The sequence below is a fragment of the Diachasma alloeum genome, unplaced genomic scaffold (assembly GCF_001412515.2).
Source record: "Diachasma alloeum isolate Michigan unplaced genomic scaffold, Dall2.0 Dall_scaffold_00547, whole genome shotgun sequence".
NCBI classification, from domain to species: domain Eukaryota; kingdom Metazoa; phylum Arthropoda; class Insecta; order Hymenoptera; family Braconidae; genus Diachasma; species Diachasma alloeum.
Genome location: NW_021680679.1, coordinates 186435 through 203000, shown reverse-complemented (window position 1 = coordinate 203000; position 16566 = coordinate 186435). Strand labels below are relative to the sequence as shown.

The 16566-nt window shown below is 38.9% G+C and overlaps 3 protein-coding genes across 5 annotated transcripts; 2 read left to right on the top strand and 1 right to left on the bottom strand.

Annotated features, from left to right (window-relative positions):
* Nucleotides 1-7: 7 nt before the first annotated feature.
* Nucleotides 8-1789, bottom strand: LOC107043131 (phosphatidylinositol N-acetylglucosaminyltransferase subunit C). 3 transcript variants are annotated; one of them, XM_015264458.1, is made up of 3 exons: nucleotides 1750-1789; nucleotides 1267-1369; nucleotides 8-1135 (listed from the first exon to the last, which is right to left on the bottom strand). In XM_015264458.1, the coding sequence occupies exon 3, from the start codon at nucleotides 1038-1040 to the stop codon at nucleotides 216-218; it is 825 nt and encodes a 274-aa protein (XP_015119944.1). In that variant the 5' UTR covers nucleotides 1041-1135; nucleotides 1267-1369; nucleotides 1750-1789; the 3' UTR covers nucleotides 8-215. The 3 variants fall into 3 exon arrangements, with proteins under 3 accessions (XP_015119944.1, XP_015119942.1, XP_015119943.1); XM_015264456.1 differs by lacking the exon at nucleotides 1750-1789 and adding an exon at nucleotides 1593-1735; XM_015264457.1 differs by lacking the exon at nucleotides 1750-1789 and adding an exon at nucleotides 1656-1725.
* Nucleotides 1733-6333, top strand: LOC107043130 (NF-X1-type zinc finger protein NFXL1). Its single transcript, XM_015264455.2, has 4 exons — nucleotides 1733-2291; nucleotides 2728-4017; nucleotides 4383-4874; nucleotides 5755-6333. Exons 1-4 carry the CDS (start codon nucleotides 2031-2033, stop codon nucleotides 6181-6183), a joined length of 2472 nt encoding a protein of 823 aa, XP_015119941.1. The 5' UTR covers nucleotides 1733-2030; the 3' UTR covers nucleotides 6184-6333.
* A 6820-nt stretch (nucleotides 6334-13153) lies between these two features.
* On the top strand, nucleotides 13154-16056 carry LOC107043077 (nucleolar protein 58). Its single transcript, XM_015264383.1, has 4 exons — nucleotides 13154-13327; nucleotides 13469-13545; nucleotides 14020-15458; nucleotides 15761-16056. The coding sequence occupies exons 1-4, from the start codon at nucleotides 13283-13285 to the stop codon at nucleotides 15886-15888; spliced, it is 1689 nt and encodes a 562-aa protein (XP_015119869.1). The 5' UTR covers nucleotides 13154-13282; the 3' UTR covers nucleotides 15889-16056.
* The last annotated feature ends 510 nt before the right edge of the window (nucleotides 16057-16566 follow it).

Sequence of the window (16566 nt, the reverse complement as noted above, 5' to 3'; positions counted from 1 at the left end):
AATTTCAATTTTATTAACTTATTATACAGTTTCTAAAATTTCGATTTCAGAACAAAACAGGTTTTTTTTTCTTAATTTCGTTATAAATAGATATATTTAACTAAATTAATCATAAAATCTATTGTTCATTTCAATTTCATCTTGGAAATAGTTCTTCAAGAATATCTCTAAACACGAAGGAGATATCAATTCAGTGAGGAAAATTCTCTTCTCATTCATTTAATAACAGCTTCATCCCAGGGCCCATAAATATTATCCTTATACTTCTGCCACCGTATGTACCAGAGTGGACAAATAACATGCACAAAAATCGTAACAGCGACAAAAACACAAGTTAAAGTAGGTGAAATGATCCCGAGGAGGTAGACAGTGCTCGCAGTGAGTAAAATCGATATCACCACCTTGTTCTCAATTTTCGATAGTAAAAAAGGAAGAAGCACGAAGCATTGAACAGCAACAGTCAGTAATGAAAATGCATGGAGGGGTGATGCGAGCCTCGAGGCGAGCATCAGAGACCCGAAGATCGACGAAGTTATCGATAAAGAGTCTGACAGAGACACCTGGGGGGATCCGTACTTGGAGAAGATCAAGTGAATGAGGAACATGAAGATCGTCATAGCGTATATCGTGTCAGTGCTGACTGTCTCAGTCAACGTCTTGAGGACTGGCGACAGGATGTAGCCGAATGCCAGGAAGATCAGGGCTGTTCTGATGTCCTTGGAGATCTTGTCTGGCATGTCTGGGAGCTTCAGGGTGTGGCAGAGGTACCCGAACACTGTCAATCCTGCTGACGAGGTGAAGGTGATGTTGGGTGTTGTCCACTCGTTGTTCAGCCAGATGAAGACCATCACGAAGAGGATGACGATGCTCAGCTGGATCGATATGCTGGAGCCCAGGGCTATCGCCTCGATCGTTGTCACGTTGTTCGGTTTTATGTTCTTCTCTAGCTCCTCGAGGAAGGTGCTGTCTGTGTAATTGTCCGGCAAGTCTCGATTCTCGTAGAGGTTCTTTCGCCAGCGGATGTCGCCGTTGTGCGTCATTTTTAGGGGTCAATGTTCTGTTTTATTTTTGGTCAGTGGCTTCTCTCATTGAGGGGAAATAGCACTTGAATCGCTCTTTTTTTCAATCTCGACATCTGAAAGATGATGATGTGAAGTCAAGAGAATTTTAGGAAGATTATCATTTATTTTCATGATAATTAATAAATTTCCAGGTTTTTTTTACGTGATGATTTATTGTTTAACAAATTAGTTTTGTAAGACTCACTATCATGAAGGTTTCTTCGATATCCGTTTGTCTTTTTTCAAAAAGAAATACTATTCTTACAGTAATAATTCTATGGAATTATTTTTCCTTCCATCGGATATATCTGAAAGGAAAAGATGAGAACTTCATTGAAAAATTGGGAATATTGTGGTGAATTTTATTCCATAATCAACAAAATGAGGATTATTTTTTGATTCTGATAATCAATAAAGAAATTGTATTTGAATCTTTTTTTTTTCATAAAAAATTAGATTCCAAAATTTGCAATCAATTAAATCGTTTTCTTCTCCATTCTCAACGCTTCTCAATAATTTTATAATACTCACAACAATCCAGACATTTTTCTCTATATTTCTCTCATATTCTCTCTCACTAATTCACAAAAATACCTTTAGCTCCAAAAATACTGATAACTTTGAAGCTCTAACCTGTTCCCGAGCACCATTATATCAACAAAACTGCAGTCGATAAAAATGTTCTAACCTAAAATATCCATCGCGAAGTACACAAAGCCCAAATGAAGACGATAACAGAGTGATGAAGTCAAAAGATACAACAGGCGATTGAAGAGAAGTGTTGGGAGAGTGAAAACGTTATCACTCTCCACGTACAGCAGTTTTATTGGTCGCCTTGGGGGGGATTGACGGTCTGGGTTCAGTGCTCCATTCAAAAGTTGATAAATACTCAGTGGAAAACACTGGAGTCAATGTTTTGGGCTCAATTGTCGTGTGAAGTTGAGGGGAATTGAGGATTTTTCAGGCAGAATGAGGAAGTTTAAGAGGGCGCAGGCCCAGAATCAGGCGTCCATCGAGAGACACCTGAATGGCAATGTCCTGGAGTCCTCCAGTGATGAGGAGAACGAGAGCTCTCATCAGTCACTCCAGCAGGCAGTGTCCAAAACACTGTCTTCGTATGAGTTTGAAGGGGGAGATACCGAGAAAACTCTATCGTATCTGACGGATTTGTTCCAGTCCGGAGGGGCTGTTTGCCTCATTTGCATATCTTCGGTGAAGAAGAGTGATCCAGTGAGTATCTTCAATTATTAATGAGAAGTCTAAAAATTGGACACTTGTTCCCAGAGATAGGCACAATCATAATTTATAACTGTCACTAATTTCATAAATACTTAATCAAGTAATAGAACTTGACAATTTTTCAATTATTAAATTAATTGAAGAATTTATTCTTTCGAAAGAACATATTTTTCCACATATTCCCCCAAATTTCAAATTAATTACTTAAAAACTAATTGCATAAAAAGAATAAACTGAAAAAATAATCGAAAATAATTCAAACTAATTTCACATGCATGAATTAATGAATTCGAGATTAAACGAATTAACCTTACTTCACTAATTAATGGATTGAAATTATTAAAAAAATCGTGCACGTCCTCAGGGGACTGTTACAACGAACCTGAAGCCCATACTAAAACTCCACTCAATCTCTCCCTCAATCCAGATATGGAGTTGCTCGACGTGCTACTCCTTTCTCCACCTGACGTGCATCCAGCACTGGATCCGGGACTCCCTGGCGTCCAAGCTCTCGAAAGGCATAACCCCCGTGTGGGCATGTCCCAAATGTCGCACAGAGTACCCCGAGTCCTCGACCCCCACCTCCTACCTCTGCTTCTGCCTAAAAACCAAAGACCCCGTCCCCCAGCCCTGGATAATCCCCCACTCCTGCGAGGAAAAATGTTCGAAGCCCCTGTCCCCCGCCTGCGGCCACACCTGCATGCTCCTCTGCCACCCCGGGCCGTGCCCCCCATGTCCAAAAATGGTGACAACGACATGTCACTGTGGCAAACAGCCCCCCCAGGCCCGCCGCTGCAGCACAAAGTCCTGGAGCTGCAGGACCCCCTGCAACAAAGCCCTCCCCTGCCGCCACCCCTGCAGGATCGAGTGTCACACGGGCGCCTGCCCCCCCTGCCCTGAGATCGTGCCCTCCCCCTGCCACTGTGGCGCCTCCACGAAGCCCCTGGAGTGCTCGGAGACCACCTGGAGCTGCACCAGAAAATGCACAACCCAATTAAATTGCAAGATCCACACCTGCGAGGGCTTTTGCCACGTCCCAGGTGACTGCGGCGACTGTCCCGTCGCCAAAAACAGGACCTGCCCCTGCGGAAAAAAACGCTACAACGTCTCCTGCAAGCAGAAGACCCTCCCCACGTGCGGCGACACCTGCGGAAAGCTCTTGGACTGTGGCACCCACCTCTGCAACATGAGGTGTCACCTGGGCGACTGCGGCCAGTGCCTCGAGGTGGTCAGCAAAACCTGCAAATGCAGCTCCTACACCAAGGAGATATCCTGCACGAAGGAGTTCCACTGCAACAAAAAGTGCACCAACATGAGGGCCTGTGGCAAGCACCCCTGCAACAAGAAGTGCTGCGACTGCGTCAGGACTGGGGTGAATCCCTGCGAGAAGATCTGCGAGACTTCCCTGAACTGCAGAAAGCACAAGTGCACAGCTCCGTGCCACTCCGGCCCCTGCTACCCCTGCCCCAGGACCATCACCTTCCAGTGCAGGTGTGGTAACAGCAAGATTGAGGTGCCCTGCGGCACGAAGAAGAGGATCAAACCCCCGCACTGCAATAAATTGTGCAAAATACCACCGATTTGCCATCATTCTAAGCAGGAGTCGCACAAGTGCCATCAGGGGAGCTGTCCCCCCTGCAAGAAGATCTGTCACCTGGTCTATAAGAGGTGTGGACATGAGTGTGTGGCTGTCTGTCACACGAAGGTGTGGGTCAAGGTAAGAATGATATAAATGATAAAATATTTGTTGATAAATTTTCCTCTGTATGAGATATTTTCATCCTGAAAAGGCACCGTCTGGTGTGAATTATCCGCCTCTCGAGCCAAATATTTCGTTGCTGTCGAGAGCAGAACAATTATTCATGTCTGAGACATTCAAATCCGAACCAAACAGATTCTTTTTTGTCAATTTTCAACTAGCGATTTTGTTGGCCCAAACAAGACTTGTTTGACGTGTTTGTTTTTCTCTCAGTGTACGGCTCTTATTGTGATCAAAGTCTTGGATGTATTTCTTGGTTGTCCTCAGGGGGTGTTTCACCCCAGGCCATAAATGAACGCTTTATAATAATATGATGATATAAGGTCAGGGTGAATGGGGTCGCGCAGCCCGCTGGACCCTGGGAGATCTCCAAGGACAGGATGGAGTTGAAGACACTGCCCTGTCCGCCTTGCGAGGTGTCTGTGATGGTGACGTGCCTGGGAGGACACGAGACCAGACCCTGGCCGTGTCACATTGCCATTCCTGGGTCGTGTGGACGCGAGTGCGGGAGGGGTTTACCCTGTGGCAATCACAAGTGCGAAGTTTTGTGTCACAGGGTGAGGGGGGAGGGCGGAGGCGATGGGGAAGACTGCATGGAGTGCGAGGAGCCTTGCAGACTGGGGCGGCCTGAGGGCTGCAGTCATCTGTGTCCTGAGAGGTGCCATCCTGCCCCCTGTCCACCTTGTAAGCAGCCTGTTAAGATCGCTTGTCACTGCGGGCTGAATAGCTTGTACAAGAGGTGTGTGGAGGTGACGGGGAAGAAGGGGAGGGACAGGGAGGAGATGCTGAAGTGCGGGAATCAGTGCCCACGAAATGTAAGTTTGTCGGGGGTGAAATGGTATTTATGTAATTTGAAAGTTTACTTTGATGCCCCCTTCCTGTCGGATTCGATATTCCTTTTCTCAATTGATTGCTTATGATCATTCTCATTGCAAAAAGCAATAGGACCGATGAGAATCACGTCCCAACTTATCAGCTGTTAAATTTTCGTATTACGATAAATGATTCGCTCATGTCCTAATTCCTGCGCTCGCTGAATAAGATTTTAATCGTTATTACAATTCAATTGCTTGTAGAACACACTTTAGAGTGTGAATTTATGGAATTCAATGGTTGTTGATACTCTGGTAAAAGTGCGTGCCCACACTGTTATCAATTTTTAGGTAGTTCACACGGTAATTCAATTAATCTGTTGTTCATCTCATCAATATTATTCCGTGCTTAGAATATTGTCATCTCGTGTTTTCAGCACCAAATTAAAAATTAAAACTTCATTTGGAATATTGAGTCACAGCTTCTTTTTATTCATATCAGAAATTTTGTATTTGGATATTAATATTATTTGTTCAAAGTGAAAAAATCGATCATCATTTTCACTATATTGCATTCAGATTCTCCTATCCTTAACGTCAAAAATGTGAGATTATCTCATAATTCTAGCTATTAATTCTAATCAACTTTGTTCGAAGAAAACCTTGGTAAACGCAATATTGAGAAAGTTGAATTATTCTGTTTTCCTCTGACCCAAATGATTTGGGCAATTATGATTCGTTTATTCATGTTTCATAGAATGGTATTCAATTCTCTTTTGTTTACTGGACCTTCGAGTTTTCATTTTCTATTTAAAATATCGCCCATCCTTTTCAGAATGTTATGCATTCACATTCACCACCCCACGCGCTTTTTTAATTCCAGTACTCATGTGGACATCGATGCATCGACAACTGTCACCCCGGCAGCTGTCGTCCCTCAGACGTATGCAACAAACGAATGAAAATTACCTGCAAATGCCAAAGAATAAAGAAAACCGTTCTCTGCACCGAAGTCCAGAGAGGAAATGTCAAGATTGAATGTGACCAGCAGTGCAAAGAATTGAAGCAGCAGAAGGAGCGTGCGCAGGCGGTCGAACTCGCGAAGAAGAAAAAAGAGGAGGAGTTGAAGAATCAGAGGGAAGTGGAGAAGTTCGAGAGGAAGTTCAAGCCCCGGAGAAAGGGAAAGGAGAGGGCTGAGAGTGTCGAATCCTCGGGGAATAACAATTACATGTACATAATACGAGGGCTCTATTTCGCTGTGGTCTGCATCATTGTCGCCATCGTCACGTTCTATATGACCGAGAGGATGTAAATCCTTGTTCCATCATTCTCATCATTCTTATCTCGAATAGCCATACTCATTTCCACGTTCAGTCATTATCTGTCAGTCTGTGAAATATCTGTGAGGAATCATTTATGTGTATTTGCAATTCAGTCAAAAATAAAAAGCAACGATTTATAAGTAAATTTTTGGGGGGTCATTTGGGGTGATTTGATTTTTCCCCTCACATGATGGTTTATTTTTCAATAATTGGAGATAGAATAACTTCTTCTGTTCCATCACTTCATTAATGAGCCGTTTTTAGATCGGCGTCAATCATTACTTTTAGTAATATCACGAGAAGTTTATGAGAAGTTTATTTATCGTGATTGAAATTTGAAAAATAATATAATAATTGGCAGTTTAATTTCTCAATTATTGGTTGATAAATTCGATTTTGAATATTTCAATTCAAAATTCTATTCAAAATTTCGATTATGCCGATGTCTGGAGCCGTTTTTACCTCAGAAGTTATAGGCTTTTCGACAAAAAGGCCAGAATATCATAGAGTTCACAATCAAGAGAACTGTTCTAGCCATCCAAACTTCGAAACTGGATCCTGTTCTTCTTGCTCGCGCTGGTCTGCAATGGAAAAACAAGTGGGAGATCGCTTCATTTCTTTGTTGTACCAGAGACGTGATCACCCATTCAACTCCGTTTTGCTCAGGAATTGAACGCAATTGGATTCTGAACACTAGCTCCTTTGGTTTCATATAGGAAAAAATTCAATAAAAAACCTGGCGAATTCGTCAGAAAATTCGACTGGAATTCTATAGGAATTCAGTGGCGTTTTAATAGAATTTTTATTGGAATTCTATTGACAAAATTCTACTTGTTTTGACAAAGTCAATATATTTTCAATTTCTCTTCGAACGTTTCTCTTGAGATTTTTTCTATTAGAATTATTGTGCATAAATTTTCTAATTTTTTTCCGCTGGATTTTGTTTTGTTTTGTCTTACAAAATCCGAGTGGAAAAAGCTTGGAAAATTGATGCCCAAGCATTCTTCTAAAAAAATCGCAAAAAAAAATTCAAACAGAAATTCGAAATCTATTGACTTTTTCTTCGAAATCCTATAAAAACCCCATAGAATTCCAATAGAATTTTCTAGCTAATTCGCTAGGGTTCCTATTGAATTTTTTCACTGAAATGAATTGAATTGGTTTTTTATTGAATTTTTTCTATGGAATTTTTTCATCCTCATGTTTCGAGGAATGTTAAAGAATTCATTTCTAGAAGAAAAATGAACTGACATGTACGTCACTATTTGAGATCTAGTTAGCGTCTGCGGCCGAACGTCGTTGAGGACTAGACACGCGGCGTGCTCTCCAGCCTCGACAGCCCCATCGGCAGTGCCCGGCCACCTCCCCGAGTATTCACTCGCTGCGAAAAAAATCCTAGCTCAGGGATGGCACCTCGTCTACAATCCCAGTTTATAATTACCTCCTGCAAGGCGTCCCCAGGAGATTCATATGATTCTGAATGTTCGAAGGGCTGAGAACACTCATCAGACCTTTCGCTTCCGTTTCTTCGTAAAAATTAACGTGCGAATGCTCTGCGATGTGGTTGAAGCATTGTCTCAGGGTTCTCGAGAGCTTCAGAGATCTCGAGTGCTCGTTGTCTGCATCGCACGTATGAAAAAATTAAATTGAAAAACTTAGCGAATTCGCTAGAAAATTCTATTGGGGTTCTCTAGGATTTCTATTAAAATTCTATTAAAATTCTAAAATTCTCTAGAATTTCTATTAAAATTCTAGAGAATTCTCATGAAAATTCTATTTGTTTTTTGCGCTGAACCTACTAGATATTCTATAGGAAAAAGTCAATAGATTAGATTTTTCTGGTTAAATTTTTCTCCTGACATTTTTTCTATTGAAATTATTGATCACGGATTTTCTAAATTTTTCCCGCTGTATTTTGTTTTCTTTTGCATTACAGAATCTGAGTGGAAAATTTATGCTCAAGTATTCCTGTATAAAAAATCCCAAGAGAATATTCATATAGAAAAATCGAAGTCTACTGACTTTTTCCATCAAAAATCTAATAAAAACAGCGCAAAAATAAACAGAATTTTACCGAGAATTCTCTAGAATTTCAATAGAATCCTAATAGAATTTCTGGAGAATTCCAATAGAATTTTCTAGCAAATTCGCTAGGTTTTTCTATTTAATTTTTTCATACGTGCGGATACTGAGAAATATCCGGACAGGGTTTTTATTTCACTCCCAGGGGGATGAGTTGTCTCTTGAATCAGTCTCAGTTGCGTCGAAGCTTTGGAGACTAGGGGAACGATCGTTCCTGAGTGACTCGGATGCCAGAAGTCGTCCCTGTAGTTGGATTCGAAGTGGATTAGTCGGGTTGATACGTATGAACTTTGGGATTTTGCGTAGTTTTCTGGGAATGACTCCGGGGTGAGTCCTGCACTCCACGGGGGCGATATTGCGATGATCACGTAACTGCATCTAGACGTTTTAAATTTCGTTTTTCTTAGGAGTGTCATGGACGAGAAAATTTAGTTGAAAAACCTGGCGAATTCGTTGAACAATTCTATTGACATGTTCAATAGAGAATAAACATTATATTTATTGAATATAATAATATAATTATATTATATAATTAGGAGAGGGTGGGGTAAAATGGACACTTTAGACTTTTTTAACATTATTCATAACTCAGAAACAAATTTAGTAATTGAGATCAGTTTAAGCTCATCACAAAGGGAAAGAATTGTTGTTTCTATTGAAAAACAAATTATTAAAATTCATCAACATTGCAAGCCCTCATTAATATTTTAAAAAAAGTCAAAAGTGTCCATTTTACCCCACCCTCTCCTAATTATATAATATAATTATATTATATAATTAGGAGAGGGTGGGGTAAAATGGACACTTTAGACTTTTTTAACATTATTCATAACTCAGAAACAAATTTAGTAATTGAGATCAGTTTAAGCTCATCACAAAGGGAAAGAATTGTTGTTTCTATTGAAAAACAAATTATTAAAATTCATCAACATTGCAAGCCCTCATTAATATTTTAAAAAAAGTCAAAAGTGTCCATTTTACCCCACCCTCTCCTAATTATATAATATAATTATATTATATAATTAGGAGAGGGTGGGGTAAAATGGACACTTTAGACTTTTTTAACATTATTCATAACTCAGAAACAAATTTAGTAATTGAGATCAGTTTAAGCTCATCACAAAGGGAAAGAATTGTTTTCTATTGAAAAACAAATTATTAAAATTCATCAACATTGCAACCCCTCATTAATATTTTTAAAAAAGTCAAAAGTGTCCATTTTACCCCAGCCTCCCCTATATAACATATAAATATAATAATAGTTATATATATTAAATATTCAATAGAACAAGTCAAAAGAATTCGATTTTTCTATGAAATTTGCTCCTTTGAGGATTGAATTGGATCCAGTGGTAACTGTCAATGTACTGAACTAAAAAATAACAATCGAATTGATCATTCATGCCGCAGAATTTCAACGTACTTGTATGTATTATTACCCGTCGATACGAAATTCCGATATTCGTTGAACGTGATTTTATTCACTGTCTCAGAACAGTTTATGGTGACATTTTCATCCAGGATTTTTTTATTCAATCGTTGAAGTAATGCAGAATTTCCCCCCTGTAGGAATTCATAATAAATTGAAAAAGAAATCGAAAAATTTAAATAGAATAATTAAATACCAAAAATTACACTGAATTATTCTATTCTTGTTTATAAAATTTTTGCTATTTTTGTTATTGACCTTTTGTTATTGACTTGACTTCTATTTTAACAAAAGTGAAGAAAAAAAACAAACAATAGAATTTTTTATTCAATCTTTTCGCACGTGTATTTACTTTAATGAAATAACGTGAATTGCTGTTCAAGAAGAACTTCAATCGTTCGAAAAATCCACCAGCCCCGTGCAGTAATGTCAGCAGCCATAAGGCGGAAATATTTTTCAAATCCATAAAGCCTAAAAAATAATCAAATTTCGTTGAAACGTGAAGAATGGACGTGAGTGTTTCACCGATGAGAATGAAGTTCTCACCACAAGTCAATGAAATTAAACTTGCGCAAATGGATTTGGCTCTTGAGGAGAGGACCATACGATCAAGTAAATCAGCGGCACTCAGCTCTGCAAGTATCGTGAATTCTTCGTTATTCTCCAGGGATTCTAATCGTCGGTCTAAACTACTTTCGTTCAGCTGTTGGAAATTTAGAATACGTCGTTTATATTTATTACTAGGGTAGGAGAGAAATTTAATCGAAATTCTATTGAATTTCTATTGGAACTCTATTAAAAATTCTGTTTTTTGCGTCAATTATTTTTTCAAAAAATGGCAATAGTTCATGATTTTTGTTTTCTTTTATTACTAGTGTTTAACGTATGAGAAAAATTTAGTCAAAATTCTATTGAATTTCTATTGGAACTCTATTAAAAATTCTTGTTTTCGCGTCAATTATTTTCTCGAAAAATGTCAATAGATCATGATTTTTCTACAGAACTTTTTAAGCCTAAATTCTGAGTTTTGTCCTCTGTATTTTTGTCAATTTCTTATGATAAAATTCAAGAAAAAAAATTTGGAAAATTCTTAAAGAATTCCTCTAAAAAAATAATCCCAATAGAATGAGTTATATGGAGGAATCAACGTCTAAACATTTTTTCCCATAGACAGATATCTCCGGAAATATTGGGGAATTTTTAATAGAATTCGCGAAAAAAAAACAAATCGAATTTTCAAAAATAATTTCAATCGAATTTCTTAGAGAACGCGCTAGAGTTTTCTATTAAATTCTGTCGTACGTTCTCCTATCATTAAAAAAAAATTAAAAATACATGTATCCATATTCATAATATATTCTTTACGTCAGCTCCTTGTAATACCGTGAGCAGACGAGATCTCACCGATTTTATGCAATAATACACTTGCGCGGCGAGGAAAGAAGGCAGTGAACGGACCGGACCGTTCTCATCGCAAAAGACGCGGTTTTTATCGTCGCGTTGCTCCCCGAATTCAGTTTCAATCTTCAGTTCCCGCAGCAATCGCGTCATATTATTCTGGAACGAATGCGCATGGAGATCGAAATGCTCTCCTGATTTTAGTCTACCTCCTGTAGAATCTACGAAATAAAGTGTAGAAGTGAAAGCCATTACGTGAAATTTAACGATGAATATTAGACACGCTTCATTTTTCATTTCATAAATGCACTGAGAAAAAAATTATTTTTGCCAAACAGTCATTTACTTGAGAGAAGCATTTTTTTTTCAACATCGTATTTCTCCAATCGAGGTATTCCCAGACGAACTTGATGAGGTTTCAATTATGACAATCATGTTGCTCTAGAGGATGACTATGTTGCACACGACCTTGGATGAACTCCTCCAATGATTATTCATTTTTCCTAAATTTCTTATTTTCTAGAGGAAAGAATTTCCATTAATTTTTTAAGGGGAGACTACTGTGAGTTTTAAAAGTCGTGGGTTATTGGAGTGAGACTTTTCATACGTTGCACATCGATTAAATAGATCTGAAAACGACTAATTAGTGCAAAAAAAAATTTTTGTTGTTCGTTTGCCCGAAAAGTCTCACTCCAATAACCCACGACTTTTAAAACTCACAGTAGTCTCCCCTTAATGTTGATAATTATTGAGGGAATTCCCTCAAAGTCATAACAAACATAATCATCTTCTAGAGTACTACAATTGTCATAATTGAAACCCAATGAGGATTGCCTGGAAATGACTAGACTGGAGAAATATGGTATTGAAAAAATGAATACTTCTCTCAAGTAAATGGATATTTGATAAAAATATATTTTTTTCTCAGTGTAATAAAAAATACATTTAGACCCCAAAAATTTGTAAAATACCTTCAGCTTCAACAATCATCACCGATAAATTGGCTCGTTTCTTTGCGAGGTGATAGGCCGCAGACAGCCCTGTCAAGCCTCCACCGATAATTATAACGTCGTAATCATCGTAATCCACGTCAAGGTCTTGATCATCTCGTGGAGAATCCATCCCAGAGGTTTAATAGTCATGAAGAAATTATTAGCCTCACATTTCAATTTTTATTCAATTCCCAGAAAAAGTCATGGACCTTCAAATATGCTTCATAATTGTTTACCGTCAATTAACGAAAATTTCCAATGTTTAGGCATTACCTTATTTGATTTTCCGGAAGTGATATCACAGTAATGATATTAAAATAGCAGCTCTACCCCTACGGTAAATTCAAAGATTATTGAAAACTGAAAAAAAATTGCAGAAAACTCGTTTAGATTCGGAATTCTAATTTTTTTCTCAATTTAATTAATTATTATACAGTATATGTATATATACGGGTATATATATATATATATACCCGTAATAATAATAATAATAATAATAAAATGTAATAATTATAAAACTGAAAAATCAATTATTTGAAATAATAATAATTCTTTTCAGTAAAATATAATGATAGTTTTTTTTTTGGTAATGTAATTTAATTAATTATTAATTATAGTTTTGATTTTTCAAAGAAGAAATGTTAAAAAATCAGGATTTAACCCGCAGTGTCTTATGTGAAAATCAATATTTCCATTGTAATCAAAGATTAAAATCTGAATTTTTTTTCATTAGATGTGAAAAAATCAAGAATTTTTTTTGACACCTCATAAAAAACAATCCACCGTTTTGCAAACAAGTTTTATTATTTATTTATCAGAGGAAAATCTTTGAGAAAATATCAATAATTTGCGAAATTTAATCTAGATGATACTGACTGGATATGAATTTTTTCCAATTTTTTTCATGCAATTTAGTTGAAAAATTAAAAAACTGAAAATATCCAAAAGTACAGCGTAGCCCGGCCGAAGGGTAGAGCTACGTAATGCCCCAGAGCCAAAAAAATTGAAGAAGAGGAAGACACGAGTGGCGCTAGTTTCGCAAAAATGGTTCATGGAAATTTTAATTTCCGTGAACGCTGTCTCTTCCGACGCGCACACACATGTTGTCTCCACGTACAACTCGTGCACGTCGTTTATCAGTGAATAATAAATAATTGTGCAAGTGGATAAATAAAAAAAAGTGGTAAAATGTTGGTGCTGTTTGAGACCCCAGCGGGGTACGCAATTTTTAAGGTAATTTCAGTGAGAATTGATTATTGGAGGCACTACTGGCAAACTAACCTCGATGAGCACGTGGCCTGCTTAGAATACTCCAAAATAAAATTGAAAAATGATATTGAGGGGTGGTATGACTAATTGCGGGGCATTTTTTAGCTGTTGGATGAGAACAAATTGGCGAAGACTGAGAATCTCTATCATGACTTCGAGACGCCAGAGGCTGCCAGTAAACTGTGAGTATTGTACACAATTGATTTCTTCATTATTGGTTCATATATTTATTGGAAAATGTCTCTAGAATTACCTTTAAAAATTACCCTTCACGAGTTAATCGAAAATATTAATTTGAGACCTGAATATCTTATTGTTATTTCATGACGTTTTGTTTTCGTCTACTTGCATATGGGATTATCTTGATAACGGGGGGTTCTAGGAGAAAATGCGATAAGACATTTTTTGTTGGAAATTCTCTCAACTACAAAAAAGATCTCAAGACATTTCTCAAGACATCTCTCAAGACATTGATTCATTCCAGCGAATCAATTAATTAATTCTTGCAAATAGCAAAATGCACAGACGAAAGAATTTCCCAGGAAAACCTGCCGAATTCGATAAAAAATCCTCTTACATTCATTAACACATTTTCTATGGAACAACATCCATTGAAATATATTCGTACATTTCCCCCTATGCAATCCCTCTTCCAGCCTGAAGCTCAAGCACTTCGAGAAATTTGCGGACACGACAGAAGCCCTCGCGGCGACAACAGCGGCAGTAGAGGGAAAGCTCTGCAAATCCCTGAAGAAGATGTTGAAAAAGCACTGCAGCGAGGTTCAAGAGCAGCTGGCAGTGGCAGACGCCAAGCTGGGTAACGCCATAAAGGACAAGCTGAGTCTCTCCTGCGTGAGCAACAACTCAATCCAGGAGCTGATGCGCTGCATAAGAAGCCAGATGGACAGTCTGCTCGCAGGCCTCCCGAAGAAAGAGATGACCGCAATGGCCCTGGGTCTGGCGCACAGTCTCTCCCGTTACAAACTCAAATTCTCCCCCGACAAAATCGACACAATGATCATCCAGGCGGTCTGCCTCCTCGACGATCTGGACAAGGAGCTGAACAATTACGTGATGAGATGCAGGGAGTGGTACGGCTGGCACTTTCCCGAGTTGGGGAAGCTGATAGCAGACAACGTGGCCTTCGTAAAGACAGTGAAGATAATAGGAACACGTGAGAACACGATAAAGTCAGATCTCTCGGACATTCTCCCCGAGGAGATCGAGGGGAAGGTGAAGGAGGCAGCTGAGATCTCCATGGGCACAGAAATATCTGAGGACGACATCCTGAACATTCAACACCTGTGCGATCAGGTGATTGAGATCTCCCAGTACAGAGCACAGCTGTACGACTATCTGAAGACCAGGATGATGGCAATGGCCCCCAATCTGACTGTTCTCGTTGGAGAACTGGTGGGCGCTCGTCTGATCTCCCACGCAGGGTCTCTCATCAATTTGGCGAAGCATCCAGCCTCGACTGTGCAGATTCTGGGGGCTGAGAAGGCGCTGTTTAGGGCCTTGAAGACGAAAAGAGACACACCCAAGTATGGATTGATCTACCATGCACAGTTGGTTGGACAGAGCTCCACCAAGAACAAGGGGAAGATGTCGAGGATGTTGGCTGCCAAGGCTTCACTGGCGACGAGAGTCGACGCCCTCGGGGAGGATGGCAGCTTCGATCTTGGAGCTGAACACAAGGCGAAGCTCGAGGCGAGGCTCAGGATCCTGGAGGAGGGGAACTTGAAGAGGATCAGTGGGACTGGAAAGGCCAAAGCCAAGTTCGAGAAGTACCAGGCGAAGAGCGAGTTTGTGCAGTATCCGGTGGCTGGTGACTCGACTATTGGAGTTAAGAGGCCGTTCGAGGAGACGAAGCCGCTGATTGAGGAGATCAAGACGGAGCCGGAGGAGGTGGAGGTGCCCAAGAAGAAGAAGAAGAAGAGCAGGCAGAGCGAGGGGGAGGTCGAGGTCAAGGTCGAGGTAGAGGAGGCTTCCACTTCGGTTGAGGAGGGCAAGAAGAAAAAGAAGAAGAAGAAGAAGCAGGAGGTGGAGGAGGAGAACATGGAGGTGGAGGCTGAGGAGAGTCAGGAGAGCACAGGTAATTTATTCAGGTTTTTGATGCGGTGGGTGGGAACAGGCGCAGCAATTACAGAATATTAACAGAATGCGCAGCTTAGTGATGAAGGTTTAAATCAGGAATTTTTTTACATTGAAGAAGGGAATTAATAACTTAATTCGGAATTAATTAAATTGATGATGACTTCAATAATTAAAAAATTAAGAATGATATTAACGAATTGACTACATCAAAATTTAACGATAATTATAGTTTATGAATATGGCTATCCCTGCTTATGAATTTATAAGGATTTGTATTAATTCTTTATTTGAATTTTCCAGAGCCCAAGAAGAAGAAAAAGAAGAAGAAGACGCAGGAGTCAGAGGAAGTTCCAGAGGTGAAAGAGGAAGTCGAAGCCCCGACTAGTGAGAAGAAGAAGAAAAAGAAGAAATCACAATCGAGCGATTGAGCATAATTTTCTATGATTTTTGGATGATATATTTCATGATCAGATTCGTTTAGAAATTATATATTAATTCAATCAAGATTCCACTCAGGAAAAACAAATTTCTACGGAATAAACGAATAGTAGGATTTATTCAAGGAATAAATAAACACCCTTAATTTTTGAATTGTACTATATTTCATATACTTTTCCTTCCCTTACGTATAAAACATTTTCTTACACATAAACTTAGTTTATGCATTCTAGAGTTCATTTTCCCTCTCGTATTAATTTACATGTTCCTCGTATCCTCAAATTTAATGCTGGATAAATGCAGGTAGTTATCGAGTTCTTGTTACACTCCACATGACCAGTATAATTACACAACGAATTGATTCATTTAAGTGTCCCAAAACAGTGGATATCAGGGATTGCTATCGATCAACATGAGACTCAGTGTGATAATGAGAAAAAGAAAAACTGATTACAAAGCAAAAATACATGTCCCTAAGACCTACAAAAAGGGTAAATTTGCACATTTGTTAATGCTACCTATAAATGATTAATAGTCATTTGAAAATATTCCAAAAAAGCTATGAAGACCACTCGTCCACCTCCGAATATTTATACATTTTTTATGATTGCACTGTCGAGGGGCTAACGTTGTCCAACGTTCACTCGACACATCTCCCCCCCCCCCCC

Coding starts and splice junctions, on each gene's coding strand:
- LOC107043131 (XM_015264458.1), bottom strand. CDS start 1,040: ATGACGCACAACGGCGACATCCGCTGGCGAAAGAACCTCTACGAGAAT.
- LOC107043130 (XM_015264455.2), top strand. CDS start 2,031: ATGAGGAAGTTTAAGAGGGCGCAGGCCCAGAATCAGGCGTCCATCGAG. Junction 2,292..2,727: donor CGGTGAAGAAGAGTGATCCA/GTGAGTATCTTC, acceptor CCCTCAATCCAG/ATATGGAGTTGCTCGACGTG. Junction 4,018..4,382: donor ACACGAAGGTGTGGGTCAAG/GTAAGAATGATA, acceptor TGATGATATAAG/GTCAGGGTGAATGGGGTCGC.
- LOC107043077 (XM_015264383.1), top strand. CDS start 13,283: ATGTTGGTGCTGTTTGAGACCCCAGCGGGGTACGCAATTTTTAAG. Junction 13,328..13,468: donor CGGGGTACGCAATTTTTAAG/GTAATTTCAGTG, acceptor GGCATTTTTTAG/CTGTTGGATGAGAACAAATT. Junction 13,546..14,019: donor CCAGAGGCTGCCAGTAAACT/GTGAGTATTGTA, acceptor TCCCTCTTCCAG/CCTGAAGCTCAAGCACTTCG.